General features: G+C 44.2%; 2 protein-coding genes across 2 annotated transcripts in view; one reads left to right on the top strand and one right to left on the bottom strand.

The window, feature by feature from the left end:
• Positions 1-2,091, top strand: part of DENND11 (DENN domain containing 11) — a gene marked incomplete at both ends in the record, with an annotated part of 40,585 nt that extends 38,494 nt beyond the window's left edge. The window contains 2 exons of the mRNA XM_080701656.1: positions 336-404; positions 1,896-2,091. Of these exons, the coding sequence (XP_080557782.1) occupies positions 336-404; positions 1,896-2,091 (265 nt within the window). The remainder of the gene's footprint in view (positions 1-335; positions 405-1,895) is intronic.
• An 11,834-nt stretch (positions 2,092-13,925) lies between these two features.
• Positions 13,926-22,087, bottom strand: part of AGK (acylglycerol kinase) — a gene marked incomplete at both ends in the record, with an annotated part of 67,254 nt that continues 59,092 nt past the window's right edge. The window contains one exon of the mRNA XM_080702023.1: positions 13,926-14,000. Within this exon, the coding sequence (XP_080558149.1) occupies positions 13,926-14,000 (75 nt within the window). The remainder of the gene's footprint in view (positions 14,001-22,087) is intronic.

The following is a 22,087-nucleotide window of genomic DNA, read 5'->3' as shown; positions in this document are numbered from 1 at the left end:
TGTGTGTGTAAGGGCATCTGTATTGCGTGGATCACTGTGTTAGAGACTTGCTTATGCATCATGGAATTCTCAGGATTTTGGTTATCCTGAGAGAAATGTTTTCATCATCATCACAGTTGGATGGATGAACAGGCAATTGGGAAAGGTCACCACCTGCCTAAGGTCACTCGGGGCAGAAGTGAACCCTGCAGACCCTGGGGTTTCCTTCTGTCCCTCCCCTCCCTGCCCCCTGCAGGGCCGGGCGGGGCCAGTGCTGCTTCCTGGGAGCTGTGGTCTCCTGCCTGTGGCTGGGGTCCTCTGGCCCCGGCAGGCTGATGGTGATCTCCTCCCTACAGGCAGATGCTGCTGTACTCCCAGGAAGTGGAGGGCGACTACAACCCTTGTGAAGAGGACCTCTTTGTGCTGTGAGTCAGCTTCCCAGCATCCCTGCAGCACTGACCGCCTCGGCTGAGCTGGATCCCTCTCACGTCACCCACTGTGGTCAAGGGATGTCCTTTATTGGTGCCAAGGGCTTTTAGAGCTGGGGTCCTTGCCAGAGCCTGAAAGGTTATTAGGGGGAACTCAGAGGAGTTAGGGAAAGAGGCCGAGCAGGTTTTTCTCTCGGGCATTCACATCCAGGATGTCTACCACATAGAACCTCCATCTGTTCCTCTGAGCTCAGGGGCTTCTCATCTGTTGCTTCTGAGTAGAACAGCTCTTTGTGCTAAGTATTATGGGATAATCTGAAATTTGAACACTTGAAGGAATGGATCTTTTTCCCCAGATCTGTTGCAGATGGGGCCAGGAGCCTCAGCCTTCACCCCCACCCCACCCCAGCACTGATTTCATTCATAAACAGCCTTGAGAAATCCTGTTTATAGGAGCAGGATCGTAACTGAAAGTGTCCCCCAGTGTCCTGTGTGGTCTTCCTGCCGGCCTGTGCTGTGGGGGCAGGGAACCATGCACTTTGAAAGGAACGGTGGCCATTCCACAGAGGTGCCTCTCGCTCCTGTCCTCACAGTGTGCGTTCTGACGCATGCACACAGTGCCCAGGAATCCAACTGAGCCATGTTCTTGTCAAGTTCTGGTACAGGCCGTGGTGTCTGAAACCCTGGGCTCCCACAGCTGCTTTAGACACTTCTGCTGACCCTGGGAGGCCCGAGCAGCACAGCCTAGAGACAGACAGACAGTGCCTTTTCTGAACGAGGCTCATTTATGCAGTACAGACAAGCTGCAACTTTTACTTATTGCTCCATGCATAATCCCTCTCCTGCCAAAGAGAAATCAGGAAAACAGACTTAGGAACACTGTGGGCTGTGCCAGTCTCAGTGGCCGTGGCTCACTTTCCCTTTCTCCTGCTGCTGGCTTCAGAATAGCCCCGCACGGCCCAGCCCCTCTCGAGCACCAAGAGCAGCGTCGGCCATGGGCTGTCCGCAGCAACGCAGAGCCCCTCTGTTCTGTAGGGAAGCTTCGCTTCTAGTGATGGCTCCGGGCTTTGGAAAGGTGAACTTCAGCTTCTCGTTCTAAGTCTTGACCTCGGAACTACATTATCAGACTTCGTTTTCAACTTTCCCTTACGATGAAGCAGAAGGAAAGGGAAGCAGAGTATGGGACCGCTCCACAAGTGGTCTAAACCACTAGTAACTTCCCTCTCCATGGGAAAATAGTGCTGGCAGCCAGGCCGGAGACCACTCAGAGATTTAGCACTTTAGTAACTGTTTAACCTTTACCCCATTTTCTCCTTTTGAAAGGTATTGTGACTTGTTTTTGAAGCCCTCCAAACGTATATTAAACATAAAAGCATATGAGAAATGTATGTACACATTTAAAGAAAACAGTGCGGTGTATGTTCCCACGTGTGGACTCTGCTGAGCTCTTGTCGTTTATTCGCTCTCTTTCCTGTCTTGGAAACGCAGGTTTTTCCTGGAGCAAAACAACCGGATATTTCAGACTTTGTTGGAGGTGTCTGCCAGTCAGGACAAAACCTTGACAGCAGAACATGCCCGGGGCATGGGCCTGGACCCTCAAGGAGACCGCAGCTTTCTTATGGACCTGCTGGAGGCCTACGGCATCGATGTCATGCTGGTCATTGACAACCCCTGCTGTCCATAGGAAGGGTGACTGGGACTGGTGAGCCGCTCACGTGGGGTGAAAGCACCCTGGTGTGCACCTCAAGCCCAGCAGTTCCATTTTTTATTAAGTTGATACAAAGGAAGACTGTTTATATACTTTGCAGAAGATGTAATTTTTGCAATTTCCTTTCTTCCCTTTCCCCTGGGTAATGTGAGGCTGCCTTGGTTTGCGTCCTGCTTTGGTAGGACACTGGAATCTACCATCATCTCCCAGAGCTGCTGCTGCTGCTGCTGCTTTGGGGTTGGACCTAGGAGTTCTGTCAGTAGGAGTGGCCAAGCTCTGGAAAGATGAAGGAGGACTTTTCAGAAAGTCTGTATGCCTTTGTCCCTTGAAGTATTCAAGAATAGGATAACCACCTGTCCAATGTGGCCTTAGCTGTTCATCTGCCTCAGGGCAGAAACTAACCAGATGACCTTTCAAGGTCATCAAGTTCTTGGAGTAAGTGATCTTGGGATCAAACACCTTTTCCTGTCCAGTAGGACAAGTCTGTCTTCTCTGTTCACTTTAGTAGGGACCGCAGAGAAGGATGTTTTTGGTACCAGATATGCGCTTCTCTGAGGATAGAATGGTAAGGAAAGGTTGCTCGTTGGTTAGCTGAACACTAAAATTATAGACTGAAGCCTTGAAATCCTTCCCACAGTAAGTTAACGGAGGCCACTCAGTGTTTTCTTTCTCTGAATCTACTTCTTTTGGGATGGGTTGGCAAATTCCTAAGGGCCAGTGTTAGCCCTGGAGCTTGCAAAGAAATTCATTTCACAATTTCATCTCTTGTACAAGGGCTAAACATCATCTTGGAGTAACATGGGTGTTTTCAAGGGGTTAAAGTGGTAGATGCCCAAGCAGGTAGAAAAGAAGCTGTAAGTTTCTTCATCTGTTGGGAGTTCTCGGGAGGCATTCCCAGCAGCCCCTCTGGATGCAACACATTCATTGAATTCTGAAATCTAGCCAGGATCTAAGCTGGTAGACTCAGAGGTTGGAACATGATGTTAACCAAGGCTCTTTTTCCGTTTGGAGCCCTAACAGACTTCTCTGTAACAGAAGTAAAATTCCCTAAGCTAAGTGATGGGAACCAGAGACCTAAGAGATGTGTTAGAGAGAATCTGACCGTGCCTTCCCTGGGAGAGTGTCCAGGACCCGAGTGTCATTCATGATCTTATTTGCTTTCTTGATGGTCCGAGGTCGTTCCTGATGACTGTCAGCATAATAGGATACTGTTAACCGTAGTCAGAACGACGCCAGTTCCTGTGAGTAGTGTGTAGGTCTTTGGTGGCCATAGTTAAGGATTTTGACCTAGGATACTGGGTTGTTGGTAACAAATAATTTCTTCTCCTTCACACTTCCTGCCTGGCCCTGTTATTGGAATAGCCATCAATATATCTGCCTGTGGCAAAGGTGCAGCCAGGCTGATGTACGTAGCAGAGAAAAAGAACCTTCAAGTAGATGGATCACATGTCTTATCTCAATTCTAGGTTCTTAGGGCTTATTGCTTAATTCAAGTATTTTTATGGTAGCTCCTTACTAAAGAATTCAGGAGTGATTTTAATTCACTTGTGTGGAACTGCAAATAAGCACTGATTAATCAAGGTAGCATCTTTTATGTAAATATATAAATAAATAAGTTTGGGCATTAAAATGTAAACTACAACTAATGCATTGCCTCTTCTGCAGTGTGGGTTTAGTTATCATTCCAGTAACATATGTGTTTACGAAATAAAATACAGCTGTGTTGAGAGGCGGGGCTGCACCTGCTTCCCCTTTATAAGCAGCCCTCTCTCCTGGCAGAGCTGAGGGGGCATTTTCCCACTTGGATTAAGTAAGTTCCTTGTAGCAGTGTCCAAGAGGTTTCCTAAGCTGGGGGTGGGTGGCTACAGTCAGGTAATGGGGGTAAAAGAAAGGAGCTGATTCTCCTGGGGAACACAGTCAGACCCTGCTTCTCTGGAGCTGGGCGTTTGCTGGAAGGACCTTATTTTTAAGCACTCCTGCTCTTGAGCCGTCTGTTTGTAAATGTCTTTCTTTCCTGCGCTGTTTTAATTCCAAGCTCAGAAGTGCTGGTGTGGAGAGAGCCTTGCTGGGAAAGAGGCTTCTGTGTTTTCCTTTGCGTGGCGAGTCAGGGCTGTGTGTGGGTGGGTGGCCCGGGAGGGGGCACACCTATGAGGCAGTGCCATCTTAGGTTGTCAGGGCCTGGGCTCAGCTGGTCCTGGCCTTCAGTCTTTTCCTACCTTGCAGTGTCCTCTCGGGGCTAGGAACCTGGCACAGAGCCTTGACTGGACAGCACACACACTAGCTCTTTTGTTGTTGGGTTAAAAAGTGAAGCCCTTGCTTCTGAGGTCACTAAGCCCCTTGCTTAGCTCCGTGAGCTGCCACTCCCTGCACGGGAAGTCAGCAGACACACCCCCGTGCTATCTGCTGCCACTTCCCATAAAGGGGATTCGTTTGAGAAATGCTAGGCAGGAATCCTACAGCAATAGCAGAAGCTAGGAGCCTCATGGACCTGCTTTTCTGTCACTCTAAATATTTTCTGCCCTCTGCTGGAGGTCCTCACCTGCCCCTGCCTAAGATGGCTTCGTCCTTTGAGCCTGACCCTGTGCCACACTTGAACCACATGCTAACCTGGGACTACCTGCTGACCCGCGACACTGGGACTGCCCACGCATTCTTAAGTTAGAAGAAATCCTGGGTGGCAAGAATCCTTGGGGGAACTGGAATCCAGGCTTTGAATTTGTTGAATGCCTTGTCAGATATGACTGAAACTTTTTTTTTTTGGTGGTATTGGGGTTCCTGGAAGCCCTTCTACCTCTGGGCTACACTCCCAGACCTATTCTATACTTTTTTTTATTTTTGGAAACAGGGTCTCTTAACCCAGCGCAGCTGGCTTCGAACCTACGCGATCCTCCTGTCTCCGCTTTCCAAGCGCAAGGATTACAAGTGTGCGCCAACACGCCCGGCTGACTGAGACTGTTTGAAAGTGGTTGTTTTCAATTTTGCAGGCTCAGCAGATGGTAATGCTCAGCCTTTGGGACAATGTCTAGTTGTCACCTGGCTTGGGCCACTTTCTCCAAAAGGAGTCAAAAATAGGAGGGCTTATCTCCTAGCAAACTAAAAAGTATGGGCCAAATCATTGCTCAGCATCAGCATCTTCCGTATGCCGGGCTTGGATCTGTTTCGGCATCAGCGTCCCACCTAGGTCCTGGACAGTCCTGTGAGTTAGGCGGACAGTTGAGTGGTAAGGCACCTGCCTCTCACCCCCCATCCATCCTAGTATCTCATCTTTCATCTAGCTAGAGGAGGGAGGTCAAGTCATTAGCGTGTAAGTAGAAGTGATTTAGCACAGGAACTTACATCTTTAACTTACCCTGTTAGAAATCAAGGGAAAGCCAAGACGGGAGGGCCAAAAAGCACACAGTGCACATGCACACGTGAAAACTCTATCGTGTACCTACCTACCTGTGTGACTTTAGCTTAAAGATATAGATGATTCACAGCTAAGCCATCGTTTTCATTCTGGTAGCTAGGAGGATGGAAGGTTTTCAGCGGGCCTGGAGTGGGCCTTTCCTGGAGAGGTAGAGGTGGTGACGGAGGGTGTGATAACTACAACTCTAAGAATATGCCTGGCTTAATATGCCTGAGTGTGAAGGCAGTTCTAAAATGGGCAAGAGAACTAATGTGGAGGCCAACGTGCCCTTCCATCTCCTGTTAGGTTCCAGGCTAGTGGGCTTGGAATCTGAGGTGTCCAGCTCTCTCTTCTTTTGCAATTACAGCTTGTGTATCCCTGAGAATCCTGCAGACCCACAGGCTTAACTCCGCTGGCCTAGTCCCATCTCATTTCCAGGAAAGCCCTTTTCTGATTCAGGGAGGGGGAAGGGAAGAGTTGACAGCTTCTTTTACTCCCAAGTTATGGGGTTTTAATATTCCATTTCTATTACTAATATACCTCTGTTCCCAAGAGCTGTTGGAGCACCAATTATTGTGGGAAAAGGCCAACTGTGAATTAAGTTTAATGTTTTTCTTATAAGAGATGGAAGTTTATTTTTATATTGATGTTATTACTGTGTGATGAACTGAGTATGAAGATGTTGAAATGGAAGGACATTTCAAAACTATGATCCCAGAACACCTGGGCAGTTTTGTAATCCGAGACCTTGAGACGCTTTCCTAGGTAAACGTCTTGGAGTGAATAAGGACATCTTGCTGTGTGACCTGAGGCAAACGTGGCAGTTCCAGGAAGAATGACACACTTATGCAAAGGCTAGCACCTTTGGTAAAGCCTGAGGACGGGAGAGGGTGAATGTGATCATTCTGGCCTGAGGCCTCTCCGTCAACTGGAGAGAGGTGGTAATGGGAGATGGTCTTACAACTGGCACTTTACTCCAAGTTGGGGGCTAGAATTAAGTGAAACTGCACATTTAGGAAGGTATGAGGATTTTCTAGTGCTATATCAAGAAATGATGATGGCGAAATAAAGCCCTGCGTTCATCTTTTTAGAATTTATTCTAGAATTCGGCATAGCACAGGCTAGTACCACCTAAACTCAAAGTTTACTTAGTACCATTGTAGGACAAGTGTAGATTACTTATGTTTGCTGTAGAATGCTATTTAGACTGAGGATGAATTTATTTTGCTTTCTAAGGACAGTTGGGGAATGTAGGGTAAGGTAAGGTAGGGTATTATTAACTGGCCAGAGATGATCCACAAAATGAAAAATACACGAAGCTAATTGAGTTAGCTAGTAGCAAATATATTTTACTTTAGAGTGAAAACTTCCTTTGGATAAATTAAGCAAAGGTGTGGTATGTACAAGATTTCAAGGTGGCATGAGGAAAACCGAATTTGGTCTAGGATGCCCACATGGCCACTAGTCGGGAATGGGGTGGGTGGGGAATTCTGTACTTCTAAAGAGCCTGGACAGGTCACTTTAGGGGTGGAGAATACAGGCAAACAAAATGAACTTTATTTACCCAAAGCTTGTTGACTAAGCTTCTTTATAAGTCTGGGATTTAAGCCTTTCCTGAAAAAGAAATAGTTGCAGTCTTGGAATATCTGTTTTCCTATTTTTTCCAAGTTAGGTTCAGCCTAACTTCCCTGTCGCCTTAAATGTAAACACCCTATTTTGAATCATACCCCCAGTCTAAGAATTATAGCAATAATAATTTTTAAAAAGCTGAATCTATTTTTATTTCAAGTCTTTACCTCACATGATGACATCTGGAAGGACAGTTCATAAGTTTTGCCCTGGAGACTACTGCAGACAGCTGTGTGGTCCTCTCTATCCTCAATGGTAGTAACGGAAGGGCCTGAAGAACACTGGGGTTAATCTCGAGGCTAAGAGCAAATGTTTCTTGATTTTGTTCTGTGGTACAAATAACATCTGTATATATCATATCTGTACATATCTGACCCAAGTTGTGCGCAGAGAGGTTGATACTATATTTACAGAAAACAATTTTTACAATTAAAGTTCACGTTTTAACATGAGCACGTGTGCTTCAGTCCTTCACCTACTCTAAGGACGTGGTCTATGGTAGGAGCGAATGATGGCCCAGCCCGGAGCAGAGCTTGTGGGGCCGATCGCTGCCTTCACTTACAGTGCAGACGAGGAGACTCGGAGCTGCTGCACGCCCCTCCGTCCAGGTAACAGAAACCCAAGTTGAGAATAAAACGCCATCCAAAGAGCCAGGGCTGTACATCCTCAACCACGTGGGGGAACTTTGGAGAAAACGCTGTGTGTTTTTTGTTTGTTTTACAGTATTGAGGATTGAAGCCAGGAGCATTCTGCCTCCAAGCTATACCTTCAACCCTATTTTTTATTCCTCATTTTGAAACAGGGTCTCACTAAGTTGCAGAGGGCCCCACCAAGTAGTTGAGGATGGCCGAGAACTTATGACCCTCCTGTCTCAGCCTCCCAAGTACTGGGATTACAAGTGTGCACCATCACACCCAGCCAGAAGCCCTTTTATTTCACAAAATTCCTTATCCAAGTTTAGTTTAAAACATGCTAAAAAGTGTTCTAAACTTTTATTCCATTTTAACCTTTGGGAGAGTTACTTATTTTAAACCAGCACAGAGGAAACTGCTGGTTGGTGGGTAGAATCAAAGCGCCCCTGTTCAGAGCCAGGCTCCTACTTCCTGAGCTCGATGTCTATCTGTTTCCTCCATCCTGAGGAGGTCGTGAGAACAGACGCATCAGCTGCACATGGGAAGCACTCGATAAAGCTTTATGTCAAACATTACACAGAAAGCATCGACTGGGTTTTGAATAGGAGTAATCTGAGCTTTTGAGTGAAGTGAATCTGCCAAAAGCTTGTGCTAAACAAGAGACCCGGGTTCCCCGTTGCACGACTTGGCATCCCGCTTTGGCTCACAAGGGCGGCTCTCACGAAGCTGTACTGTTAAACATCTTTTTATGTGAGTGTTATATGGAAGGATAATGCAAAGAACAAAGTCACAGGCAAGAAGGAAACCAAGTCCCCACCCCATAGGAAGTAGTCTGAGTCAGGAAAACACAAGACATTTACATTTCAAAGGGAATAAAATTCTTAATATGGATTAAATATCCTTCCCCACCCCATGACACACAACACACGCAGTGCTTCAAGGAAGAATAAGCCAGATTTGGTACTGGCCCTGTAGGCACAATATGTCCATTTTATTTTCTTACACCACACCATCCCCTCCTCGCTCTGTGGGTAGTGTAGGTTGGGTGATCCTTCTGCTGATGCTTGGACCATCTATTTTTTAATTTGTTTTACTAAAGCAGAGCTTCCCCCACCACCTTGAAGAATGCAGTGCTAAAAGGTAAGCCTTGCTTTTCTGTTCTTCATTCAGCTTTCTGCACCGCTGATAATCCACTGAAGCACTGGTCTTGGCTCTGAGGGTCACGTGGGGTGCCTGTTTTGCTTTTAAAACTTATCTTTCTGGGAAGGCGCCTGCGCAGGTTGGCCAGCTCGTTTTGCTCACGCCCCTTCCCAGCTTTCCCTCTTTATTCTGAGGAAGGCACGCATCTCATCCCTCTTACTGAGAGCAAGGCCCCCGAAGTATGAACTTCTGGGGCACAGAACAAATGGAAATGGCCATGGTGATATTAACGGGAAATGATACTAATGACTGGTTAACAGATCCTTAGCAAATCAGGTGAGTTTTGGTTCTCTGCTTTCAATACATTCAAGTTGCTATAGTTGAGGGATCATTGTTAAATTTTGTACTTTTTGCCATGTAATGCCACAGAAATTCAAAGCACTTAAAATTGTTTCTGTTCCCACCTATTTATTTACAAGCTCACAGCTATTAAAAAAACAAGGAATGTAATTGATGTTGAAACGCCACCATATCAGTTGTAAATAATATGTATGTATTGGGGAAATGAACTAATTAGGGCAAAGAACATTCCAATAACATTATTTATCAAAAATTATTCTGTACTAGCTTAACACTTAAGAACTACATGAACTTATTTTTATTTTTTGTTGATGAGAAGGAAGTGGTAAAACTCAAGCATAAAAATAGATAAGATCCTTTTGCTGAAAGTGGTATGGAAGTATACCAACAGGGAGAAAAAATAATTTAAAATTTTCACCTCTATGGAATTAGTTCATTTATTTTGAGGGATGTCAGATTGCTACGGCATTTAAATTACACTGAATATGTTTTAAAGAATGATGTAACAGTTTTTATTTTAAAACACCAATATTTACATGACACTGGAAAGTACATACTTTGGCAACTATTTAACTTCCCATGAAAAATGTTAGAGGTCACCATTGATATGAGGGGATACATGATTTTTCAAAATACTTTTGGGGAAAAATTGAGTAGAACAGTTTGTGGGCACTGCTTTCAGACAGTTTCTCTACAGTTGATGGAACACTTTCAGATCCCCAGGCCCCGGCCCCAGGTTGAGTTGTTGGGTTTCAGGTAGGCCCCGAGTCAGTGTTCACTGTGCACCCCAGATAGTTCTCATGCAAACCAACACTGAAGAAGCACTAATTTAATGAAGAAAAAAAAAAGCATTTTACAACATTTTAGCCATGGCTGAAGAAGGAAACCACCTTACACTTGCTTTGGGTTGAGGGCAGAACAAACAAGAACTGGAGCCACAAAGCAGCAGCTGCGCAGCCAGTGCAGGTGAAGGCACCGGGGGCGCGCTTCCCTGAGTCCCGAGTGGAGGACTCTTGCAGGCCGACTGCACTGCACTCACTGGGGGCCCAAAGTTCCAGCCCTTTTCTACCCATAGCGTGTGAGAATGTCCTTGAACCAGCCTGAAGGAAGTTACTACCTAGGAGAGATCTGCCACACCACGATGAGAGCATGCGCTAAGCTCGAATGGAAGCGGGAATGCCGACGCACAGTGGGGCAGGGGTACTTGCTGTGAAAATGCCCTCGGGGTCCTCTGACGATTCTGGGGGCAGCGGAGGCACGTGCTCCCTTTTGGTCCCACTGGTGGCCTGAGCTGCGCCGGCCTCGCCACCCTCGCCTGTCCGCTCACTGGGCCGTGTCTGGCGCTGTCTGCTCTCTCTTCCTGGGATCACAGAAGAAGCGCAGCTTCCTGGGAAGCAGTTTCACCTCCACAGGCATCGCCTCGTACTCCTCACTGTCGATGCTGAAGGAGCCCCCAGTTCCCTGTGGAGAAGAGGCATTGAGAGCGGCCACCCCAGGCCCAGGCCCAGAGGCTCTGCAGTGAAGCCCTCCCCAGCCTCAGGTCCCGTCTGATACTTCAGTGCTACCATGCCATGCAGTGCTGGACACGCCCCATTTCAACGTGTCAGAAAGGCTTTGTCTCTCTCCTCCCTTCCAGAACATTTTCAGACCTGAACAACAAAGCTAAAACTTTCAGATGTTTGTTAAAAGGCAGGGGTCCTGCCGCTTCTTTAAGGAATTCATAAACATAATATGTAATCCTTCTCAGCCATTATCTTTCTTGAATGAAAACAGAAAGATAGCTGAGTCTCACAACTTGCTAGTTTAAGCAGTGTTTCCCCTTAAAGCCATGTGTCCACGGGATCAACACTGCTTTTCTCTAAGACTAGGTGAGCTTTAAACCTAAGTTTAAGTGTGAGAGTCTAGGAAGCCCTTCGTAACGCATGCATTTAACTCAGCGTTTGCTATGTTGAAACTGGTGCCCGTCACATGAAGACACCTCCTGTTTAAACACATATAGTCCTGTTTAATGTAGCTGCATCGTAGCCAGTCTTCAGAGGCAATCTGTATGTGGTCTCTCTTTCTTGGGGTAGTCCCAAATAACTAACCTGATAATTCAGCTAGCTTCAGATTCTTTTCCACTTAACATAGGTTATTCTGAGCATGGCATTTCACCATACAGGAAATTCTAGTGCTGGACTGAAAACTGCTTCCGGGCTCTTATAAAGTGAAGTCCCCTATTTCCCAGCTAGAGAATTCTTCATTTTGTATTATTATAGTAACTTTTTGCATTATTGACACATGGGGGGAAATGCTCAGGAGAACTAAAGAGCAGCTTGTGGAAGAACCTTGGCTTGCACACCAAAAGCCTTCAGGAAGCCGACTCTAAGCCCATGACCCAAGTGGGATTCGGCCTCGTTCGTAGGTCTTTTCTAATGTGACCGGACCTGGAAGTGCTTGGCACACAGCAGGTACCTAAAGCTTGCTCAGTTAATATGGAGGACAAAGGGGAAAAGCAGAGAGGAAGACGGCAAAAAGCCCAGAGCCGTGGCGCCCAGGCCCGCGCTCCTCACCTCCGGGAGCAGCAGAGTGCACCTGCTGGCCTGGAGACACTCGGTGCCCTCGGCGCGCAGCTGGGGGTTTCGCACCTTTCTACTTCTGTTGGAAGAGGGAAAGCAAGCGTGGGAACCACTGGCGGCAACTGCATTACACTGCAGATACACAGCAAGCCCCTCCCTCTTACAAGGGTGAATAACCTGCTGACTCTACAACCACATGGGGTTCTGGAAATAAATTTTCTCACGATGATTCTTGCTCAGCACTGTGATATAGTCCAGGTTGAGAAGGCCAACTCGCTGGAGAACTGCAGGAAATTATACTGTCTCTCTCCGAATCATTATTTTAAAATCTTTCCATATGTATCTAATTATTAACATCTTAATCTCAAATTTAAAAATTAGAATAAAATTAAATTATTTGGGAAGATACTAAACTTCTATTATTTAGTCCTTGTGATTTTTCTATTACTTGAAGAAAATAATTTTACTCTACAGTAGATATGCCTTTCTATATATGAAATAGTCTTAGATATTCACTAATGATTATATTAACAGTCTACTTAGCACATATCTTTACTAAATGGCCTTGGAGTAAAACTACCAGACACCACACACACACAACTCATGCATATGTACCCATTATGCCTAGTCATCATTAAGAAAAAGAAGACAATATCACCCAAGTGAACGAGGCCATTATTTACCATTGCTTGGAAATAGTAATTCTTAAAGAAAACTAATCCGAGCTCCTAAAGCAGCTCAGCATGTTCTATTCACACATCCACAGGACATGTATGTCCCTTGATTTCACTTCTTATAAGGACCCAAAGGGAACTTGCTATTGCTGCTGCTGAAGAATGCAGGACGTAATGACTTTGCCCAGCTGAAGCAACATAATGGGCTTCTCTTCTGATTTTGGATGCTAGTATCACAAAGGGACTTGAATATAGCTGGTCCCACTGGCCAGACTCAGTGAGTGAAGGTGGTATGTGGTTTCTTCACTGTAGGAGGAGGGTCAGGCTTTTCCTTTCTTCCCTTTACTCCAGACAGCAAGTAAATCAAAGGCTGCAGAAGGAGCAGTTCAGTATGTGAAGAACTTGTACCAAAGGCAAGAACAACACAAACTGCTGAAAGCTGCTCTGCTGCAAGCGCTGGTGCGGATAATGACGCAGCCATGGAGATTCGGCTGCTGCAGCAGAAATCTCCAGTCCCTAAGTGGGCACGAGAGGGAGCTCTGAGACAAAGCACAGAGACAGAGGCAGCAGATTACAGTTGGCATGGGAACAAGCCAGCTCGCGGCTGCTTTGAAGGCTGCTGGAGGGTTTATAGTATCCTCAGCCAATAAAATCCTGGCAGAGGTAGGACTTGACAAATCAGGCAGGACTTGGAAGGGGTCACTCTTGGAAGGGGGGAGAAAGCCTGGGAAATGTCCAAGGTACTCAATGTGTGTTCAAGTGTTTCATTAATGCCCTGGGAATAGGAGGCAAGGTGAATTAACATGAACAGTAAGGGATCCTGTGAAGTACTGTGAGATTTAAAAAGACCTTCTCATCAGTTTGTACATTTTTTCTTACATGTGCAAGCTAGAGAATAATAAAGAAAAAGGGCGGGAGGAGAAGACTTCCTGAAAATAGAAAGGAGACCAGTAGAGGAGGAGGAGGAGACAGGGCAGGGAAAGGGAGATGCGGGGATGAAAGTGACAAAACTGCGATGTGCAGGTACAGACATGTCACCACGAATCCCACTATTGTAAATATTCACAGTGCATCCAGAAATTTAAAAAACTCTTATTTGAAACTGAGAAAGTCTTGAGATGAGATGATTATATTATTCCATTTTAAAGGTGGGGAAGAGGATTTGGAAAAGTTAAATGACCTTAGTCACAAGGCCAGTGTGCAACGCAATCAGGATTTAGTTCTTTGACTGTACAACAAGAGTTCAAGGCCCTATGCCATGTGACACTGAATGCTTTCATTTCAGTTGAAAGGCAAAGACTATTCTTACATTCTGATCTTGCACACACACACACACACACACACACACACACACACACACGGTGCTCTGGATAGTAAGGTCTGAGAATACAAACTAATGAAGCCTCATTTCCTACACACCCCAGTCCACTTACCCTATAATTATGAAGTCTCCTTTGCTGACGGTATCAGGTTCAATGCAGATGTTCATAAAATCTTCTTTGCTCTAAAAAAGTTTAGAAGACTAATGTTAATACTCTCAAAATTTTGGGCAATGCAGCCTGTTGTCATCAGCATCAGCCTTGAAGATTCATATTCTGAAACTGTGCATTATATTAGAGGATTTTTACTTCTAAAGATTTAATCTTGAACACATTTTCTGTCTTTTAAGAGTTTTGTTGAGGCCAAGCGTGGTGGTGCATGCTTGTAATCCCAGCATTTGGGAGGCTGAGACAGGAGGATCAAGGTTTGAGGGCCAGCCTCAGCTCCTCAGTGAGGCCCTAAGTAAAGAATAAAAAATAGGGCTGGGGGTGTAGCACAGAAGTAGAATGCCCCTGGGTTCCATCCCTGGTATTACAAAAAAAAAAAAAATTGAGATAATTAAAATTTATTCCCATTTCTTTTTTGTTTATTTGCTTTTTTTGACATTTACTAACTACATAAGCAAAATAAAAGCTTAGGAGGAGGAGCATAGGAGGCTTTTGGAATTCTGTTACTTAACAATCAAAAGCATTAAAGGCCTCTAGGATTCCTTCCCTCCCCCGCAGGCTCTCTACCCCTCCATCCCAGCCATTCCCAGTCCTCACCATGTATCAGCACCCCACCAGACCACAATACAGCAACTGGGTATGGAAGGCCCCAAGTACTGTATGTGCATATTTGGTATGCAATCAGAGTTAATGGCAGTCCACTTATTCCCTGATAATGTTTTAAAAACCTTCCAAAGCCGGGTGTGGTGGTACACACTTGTAATCCCAGTCCTTGGGAGGCTGAGACAGGAGGATTGAACAGGTTCAAAGCCAGCCTCAGCTACTTAGTGAGGCTCTCGGCAAGTTAGTGAGACCCTGTTTCCAAATATAGTATAAAATAGGTCTGGGAGTATAGTCCGGAGGTAGAAAAGCCCCTGGGTTCTACCCTCAACACCACAAAATAAATAAAAAATTAATAAAACCTTCTGTTTCCAACCATAGAAAACTAGCTCTGGAAGGTTTGAACTACAAGAACGAGGCTCTGAAGACGGTGTTGGTTCCTGCCCTGCTCTGAACAATTTGGTCCTAGTCAGAAGCCAGCAGTACAAACCTAACCTCGTCAATCAATCCCAACACGTCTATTGGCTCCTTCATGGATAGGTTCAAAACCTGCCGGTCCAGAATGACAGGGGGCTCTGAGGGCCTAAGCCTTTGCCTGAGTTTAAGGGTGTCATGGAAGCACAACTGTATCTCAACAAGGAATGACAAAGTATCTCGACAGAAAGTGTGAGGACTCTGCTTAGAGTTCACCTTTCATTAAATTTCTTATTGAATGCCAGCCATGCACCATAAACCCTTCAGTATGTTTGAGTTACATCAGCAAACAAAATAATAACGACTTTTTGTCTACAAAAAACTTACATTCTAATAGAAGGGGATATATAATCCATAGAAGAAGAATATTATAAATATACCAGAAATACACCAGAGAATATTAGAAAATAAGGTCAGCTGGGCATCGGGCTGAATCCCAGTACTTGGGAGGGAAGGGGGCTGAGACAGGAGACTCACTGGCTCTGAGCCAGCCTCAGCAACTTGGACTTGTTTCAAAATAAAAAGTGGGCAGGGGGTGGCTTGGAGGTAGAATGCTCCTGGGTTCAATCTCCAATACCAAAAAAAGGAAATGTCAGAGCAAGGTGCAGGAGGTCGCTTTGATGGCGGTGATCACATTTGGGGGTACTGGGGATTGAACCCTGGGGCATTCTACGTCTGAGCTACACCCGCAGCTCTACTCTATTTTTTTTATTTAGAAACAGGCTCTAAGTTGCTGAGAGCCTTGTTAAGTTGCTGGCTCAGGACCACATTGTAAAGAGGGTCCAGGCGAGATGGTAACCTCTGAGCAGGAAGCTGCAGGAGGGAGAGAGCAGCAATGTGTCCGAGCAGAGCAGAACTTCTCAAACACCAGCAAGTACCACTCGAGGGCGGGGAACACTCAGATTCTGGGTTTTGTCCATTAAAAATTTTTAAAAATCTCAAGATGGCCCTCTCCTCAGTTTCTAGTTCAGTAGACTGAAGGTGGAACCCAAGGATTTTCATTTCAAACAAGTCCCAGGTGACGTGATGGTGCTGGTTGAAGGACCACGCCTCGAGAAGCGCTGCTCTGAGAGCATCCACACAGGGGAGGGGCCTGGGAGAGGCCTTTAGGAGGGAGAGGGCTGGCATGTAGCAACCCAAGGAAGCTGCAGCGGAGAGGAGAGGACGGCGGAAGGTGAAAAGGACGCAGGGGGAGAGGCGCTGGTCAGCAGAGCCTGGCAGAGTGCCATCAGGCACGGCTTTCAGGCTGAGGGGAGTGAGGAGCCACTGGAGGGTTCTGAGGAGGCAAATGCTCCGGCTTCGCTTTAATACCATCACTCTGCCAGCTGTGTTGAGCACCAAGTGGATCATACTGGAGAGGAAATAACATCAGCGGAAAGTGAGCAGGATGGCCCAGGGTTGGTGGGTGTAGCAGCAGCGATGCCACCTGAGGAGCCTGCGAGCCTGGGGGAGGGCGTCAAGAGGGAGGGGAGGTGGACTGACAAGGAGGCAGGAGGCCAGCTACCTGCCACCAGGCCCCCGTGCAAAGGGAGGGAAAAGAGCCGCCATTTAAACGTGCCATGGGAAAAGCAGAGCCTGTCCAGGTACACAGGTGTCTGCAAATGCTTCCTGTAAAGGGCCAGAGAATAATAATTTCAGGCTTGCCGGCCATGAGGCCTCTGTAACGGCGACACAGCTTTGCCATGACGTGTGAGCGGCCAGACACCTGGATTCGGGTGCCTGTGCTCCAATCAAGCTTTACTCACAGACACTGACATTGAATCTTGTGTTATTTTTACATGCAGAAAAATACTCTTGCATTTTCTTTCAACTATTTAAAAATGTAAAAAGCATTCTTAGCTGAGACCATATAAATACAGGTAGCAGGACAGCTGGGCCTGTGGGCTATCCTTTCCTGACCCCCCTTGAACTTTCTTTTGGAGGTACAACTAAGTTGCTTGGAAACTGTGGCTCTATACTAGAAGGGAACAGGGCGGCCTTTAGCCTAGGACTAATTTTGCCCCATTTCTGTTCGGAGGATGCTACTCAGCAATCCAGGTCTGACAATGATTTGCAGCTGTGCCTGGTGGGAACACTATTCCTGATCCAGCAGTATGGCTGAATCTGCTGGGACTGAGCCCGTCTCTCCTCGGTTGCTCTTTCCCCACCATGGGTGGCTTCTCGCACAAGACGCAGTCCAAGACTCCAGGGGAATCTGCAGATCTCTTGTACTCTGCAACTCTAGCTGCCCCATCTCTCCAGGTCTTCAAAGATCCCCACTGAGGAGACCACTGGGCTCCCTGTGCCCTGTCTCCATGCCGTGGCCTCTCTCCAGCAAGAAGCTGGGCAAGTAGAGGCCTCACCCCATGCAGTGCCCTTCTCCCTGGAATCACTGTTCTATGCAGCTGTTTCATACCAGTTTCTGTCAACAGCTATTTCATAAACTTTGTCCAGTGTTTAAGATGCAGAAGTAAAGCTACTGGTTGTTACTTTATCTTGGCCAGAAGCCTCATATTGACATTTAAAAGTCAACTTATTTAGCTGGGCATGGTGGTGCAAGTCTGTAATCCCAATACATGGGAAGCTGAGATAGGAAGAGCGCAGGTTTGAGGCCAGGCTCAGCAACACAGAGAGATCCTCGGCAACCTAAGAAGACCCTGTTTCCAAACCAAAAATAAAAAAGTCTGGGCGTATAGCTCAGAGTTTAGGATACCCCTGGGTTCAATCCCTATTACCACAAAATAAACAAGTGAATAAATACATAAATTTAGTTTATTATATTGGCAGAGTAAACAAGAAGAATTTATCACTTCAATAGATGCTAGAAGATACTTGATAAAATTAAATGACATATTTAGGATATGATAATGGGTATCTTTATTTATCTATTTTGGTGGTACTGGGGTTCCTGGAAGCCCTTCTACCTCCGGGCTACACTCCCAGACCTATTTTTACATTTTTTTTTATTTGGAAACAGGGTCTCCTAAGCCAGCGCGCGCGGCTGGCTTCGAACCTGCGCGATCCTCCTGTCTCTGCCTCCCAAGAGCGGGGATGACAAGCGTGCGCCACCACGCCCGGCGATAATGGGTATCTTTAAAACATCATATTCAAGAATGAAGCAATGAAACCTTTCTCTCTAAATCAGGACAAAAACAATGATCCTTTTATCACTACTTCTGTTTAACACTACTGTGTCCTAATCAGTTTGGAAAGTAAGACAAGAATGCAAGGGTAAGAGTTTGAGAGGAGAAAACAAAACTTGTACCATTTGCAATTGACATAATAGACTCCATAGGACTTCTAAAAGAATCCATAGACAAACAATATAATTACTAAGAATTTAATTAGGTTACTGACTCACCATCAGTACTAAAAAAATCAATGATACATCCATCTATTTAGTCTGATAGAAAATGAAATTTTAAGAGATACTATTTACAACCGCATCAAAAAACTAAGATAACCAGGAATAGATCTAGCTAAAGACCAAATGTTATAGAGAAAACTATAAAATTTCATTCAGAGATAGTAAAGACCTAAACAAATGAAGGGATATACCACATTCATATGCAGAAAGAGTCAATAATAAAAGAAATGTCATTTCTCCTTTAATTGATCTTGGGTGCAATGAACCCCAGAACAATGTTATAAAAATTTTATGAGGAATTTAATGAAATAAATACTCTAAAATATTTATAGAAGTCAAAAGAGCCAAGAATAGCCAAGAGACTCTTTAAAATGAAGAAAAACAGAATGTTATTATAAAACAATAATAATTAAGAGAAAAAGTACAAGGAGAGAAAAACAGAGAACTAGAATAGACAAGTTAGAAACATTTATATGTATATAGACACTCGATGTATGACAGTGGTTTAGTGAAGATCAATGGGGAAAAATTGACATTTTAAAAATGATGCTTGGACAACTGGCTATTTGGAAGAACATACAATTAGAGCCTTACCTCCATCATTGACAAAACTCAATTTTAGAGGAGAGTAAAACTGCTTCATGCAAATCACTTTTTTGTTGTTGTACTAGGGATGGAACCCAGGGGCATTCTACCTCTGAGCTACACCCCCAGCCCTATTTTTTATTCTTTATTTTGAAACAGGTCTCACTGAGTTGCAAAGGGCCTAAGTAGCTGAGGCTGTCCTCGAACCATGATCCTCCTGTCTCAGCCTCCCAAACACTGGGATTACAAGCATGCGCCAGCACACCCAGCCTTTATTCTTTATTTTGAAACAGGGCCTCACTAGGTAGCAGAGGGTCTTACCAAGTAGCTGAGGCTGGCTGCGAACCACAGTCCTCCTGTCTCAGCCTCCCAAATGCTGGGATTACAAGCGTGTGCCACCACGCCCATCTGATGCAAATCACTTTAACCTAGTTTTTGTTTTAACAATGTATGATGAGCACATATATGTGCATATATGAGCATATTTATTTATACACATATAATTTTAAATAAGTATCAAAATTCAGTCTGATTAGTTTGTTTCATACATTTTTCTACTATAAATATAGTAAACATTTGTGTAAAAGATCCTAACTTTCACATATTCCACACTCCTAAAACTTCTTTCACATTCTGAATATATATGTATGTATAATATACACACATACATATATAGTACACACACACACACACACACACACACACACACACACACACACACATTTTTGTACTGGGGATGAAACCCAGGGGCATTCTACCTCTGAGCTACACCCAGCCCTATTTTTATTCTTTATTTTGAAACAGGGTCTCACTAAGTTGCAGAGGGTTTCACTAAGTAGCTGAGGCTGTCCGCGAACCGCGATCCTCCTGTGTTAGCCTTCCAAGTACTGGGGTTACAAGTGTGCACCACCATACCCGGCTTGAATATGCTATTTTTAATGATAACCATTTTGAGCTATTTCATGGCAGCTACATTGTCTTTGATCATTTCATTGCATTGGCTTTTTTTTTTTTTTACAAGAGGTGTGAAGAAAAAGAAAAAACGAATGTGGTGCTACTAGTGATAAGCGTCGTATCATATACTTGTATAATTGGCACAAAGATTAAAAAAAAAAAACCACTCAGCTTTTTGCATGTGGCTAATCTTGAGCTGCAATCACAAGCTCACTGAACCAACCAATTACCAATCCATCGGTATTCAGTCACTAGAGAAAAGAACAATGGTAAATGAACAAGAACAAAATACTGGAAATACATATTGCCAAGGACTGAGTATAAAGGAAATGTGTAATAGAAATTTTATCTTTCTTTTTTAAATTCCTCTGGAACATAATCTATTTTTTTAACCTTCATACACTCCCTAATGTTTCTAGAATTTCATTATATAGGAAGCAAGGCCTCACTCTATTATATATGTATGTGATCATTTCTGTAAGATAAATTCTTACACTGAATAGAGCAAGGGGTATGCATATATTTCAAGATGCTTCCTACATACCACCGAGTTGCCAATGAGAAAGGGTGTTACAATTTGTATTCCCATGAAGAATTTATGAGACTGCTCATTTTCCCACCCACACCAACAATGAGCACTACCATATTTTTTAGTCTATGATAATTCAATAGTTCCTATTTTAATCTGTATTTCTTTGATAGCAAGTACTTTTTCTGTTCCTTTATCCATAAAATGCAGATAAAAGTTTTGATAGTATAGTTATAGGGATTACATAAGTTAGTATATGTCAAATCCTTAAGACAGTGCTAACATGTAGTAAATATTCACAATATAATAATATATGCTCTTTTTTAAATGTTCATTTCTTTTGTGAATTTTCTATTTTTATTCTTTTCTTTTTGTGTTTGCTTTTGCAGTAATGGGGACTGAATCCAGGGGCATTCTACCACTGAGCTACACCCCCCAGCCCTTTGGTATTTTTTGAGACAGCTTTCATTAGGTTGCCCAGGCTGTATGTGAACTTAGGATCCTCCTGCCTCAGCCCTCTGGGCCACTAGGCTTACAGGCATGTCCCACTGCACATAGTCCATTTTTTAATATTATGCCTTAGATCATTTTGTATTGATTTATTCTAGGAGTTTGTGAGTGAGTTTTAAAAACTATTCATTCAGCCGGGCATGGTGGCGCACGCTTGTAATCCCCGCACTTGGGAGGCTGAGACAGGAAGATCACACAGGTTCGAAGCCAGCCTCAGCTACTGAGTGAGGCTCTCAGCAACTTAGTGAGACCCTGTTTCCAAATAAAATATAAAATAGGTCTGGGAGTATAGCCTGGAGGTAGAAAGCCTCTGGGTTCCACCCCTAGTACCACCAAAAAACAAAAACAAAAGCAAAAAAAAAAAAAAACTATTCATTCCTGGTCAACACAACCTAATTTTCCTCCAATTTGCCACTACACATTTGTTTATGGTATCTTTATAAATAAGTGAACAGATGTATAAATGTTGTCTTAGGGATCATGTCTGGAAAGACCTTGTCCTCCCCAAGTTTATGTTAATAATCACTTAGATTACACTCATTCAGTAACTTTATTATTTTAGATTTAGTTCTTTAATTCAACTGGAGTTATAAGGTAAAGGGAACTATGCTTGCCAAAAGTTTTGCAATGAACATGTACTACATATATAATCAGAAAATAATACTTTGAATTTTTATATTGGAATCTGATTTGTCATGACAATTCATTGTGCCAATTTTCTGATTGTCCAGGATAACACTGGACAGATTACTTTGATTTTCAGAACAGCTGAATATGGTAATTTATCCACAGTAAAGAATAACTTTCTCATTGGCATCCTCATTAATATAAATTTCCAACGTTTTCTCTATTCTAGGATCAGTAAATTTTTCTGAAAATGAGCCCTTGGTAAATTTTTTAGGCTTTTGGGTCACACAATATTCATCACAATTATTCAGCCCTGTACTGTGTCATGTGGGTAGCCAAAGATGATGTGTATATGAGTGACATGACTTTTTATCTTCCAATAAATTGTATTCATGGACATTAAAATCTGAATTTCATATACTTTTCATGTGCCACAAAATATCCTTCTCTTTACTTTCATTTTTTTTTTCTTTGCAGTC

This window comes from Muscardinus avellanarius (assembly GCF_963383645.1).
Source record: "Muscardinus avellanarius genome assembly, chromosome: 9".
NCBI lineage: Eukaryota > Metazoa > Chordata > Mammalia > Rodentia > Gliridae > Muscardinus > Muscardinus avellanarius.
Note: the sequence above shows the minus strand (reverse complement) of the source record. Positions and strands in the feature narration are given on the sequence as shown.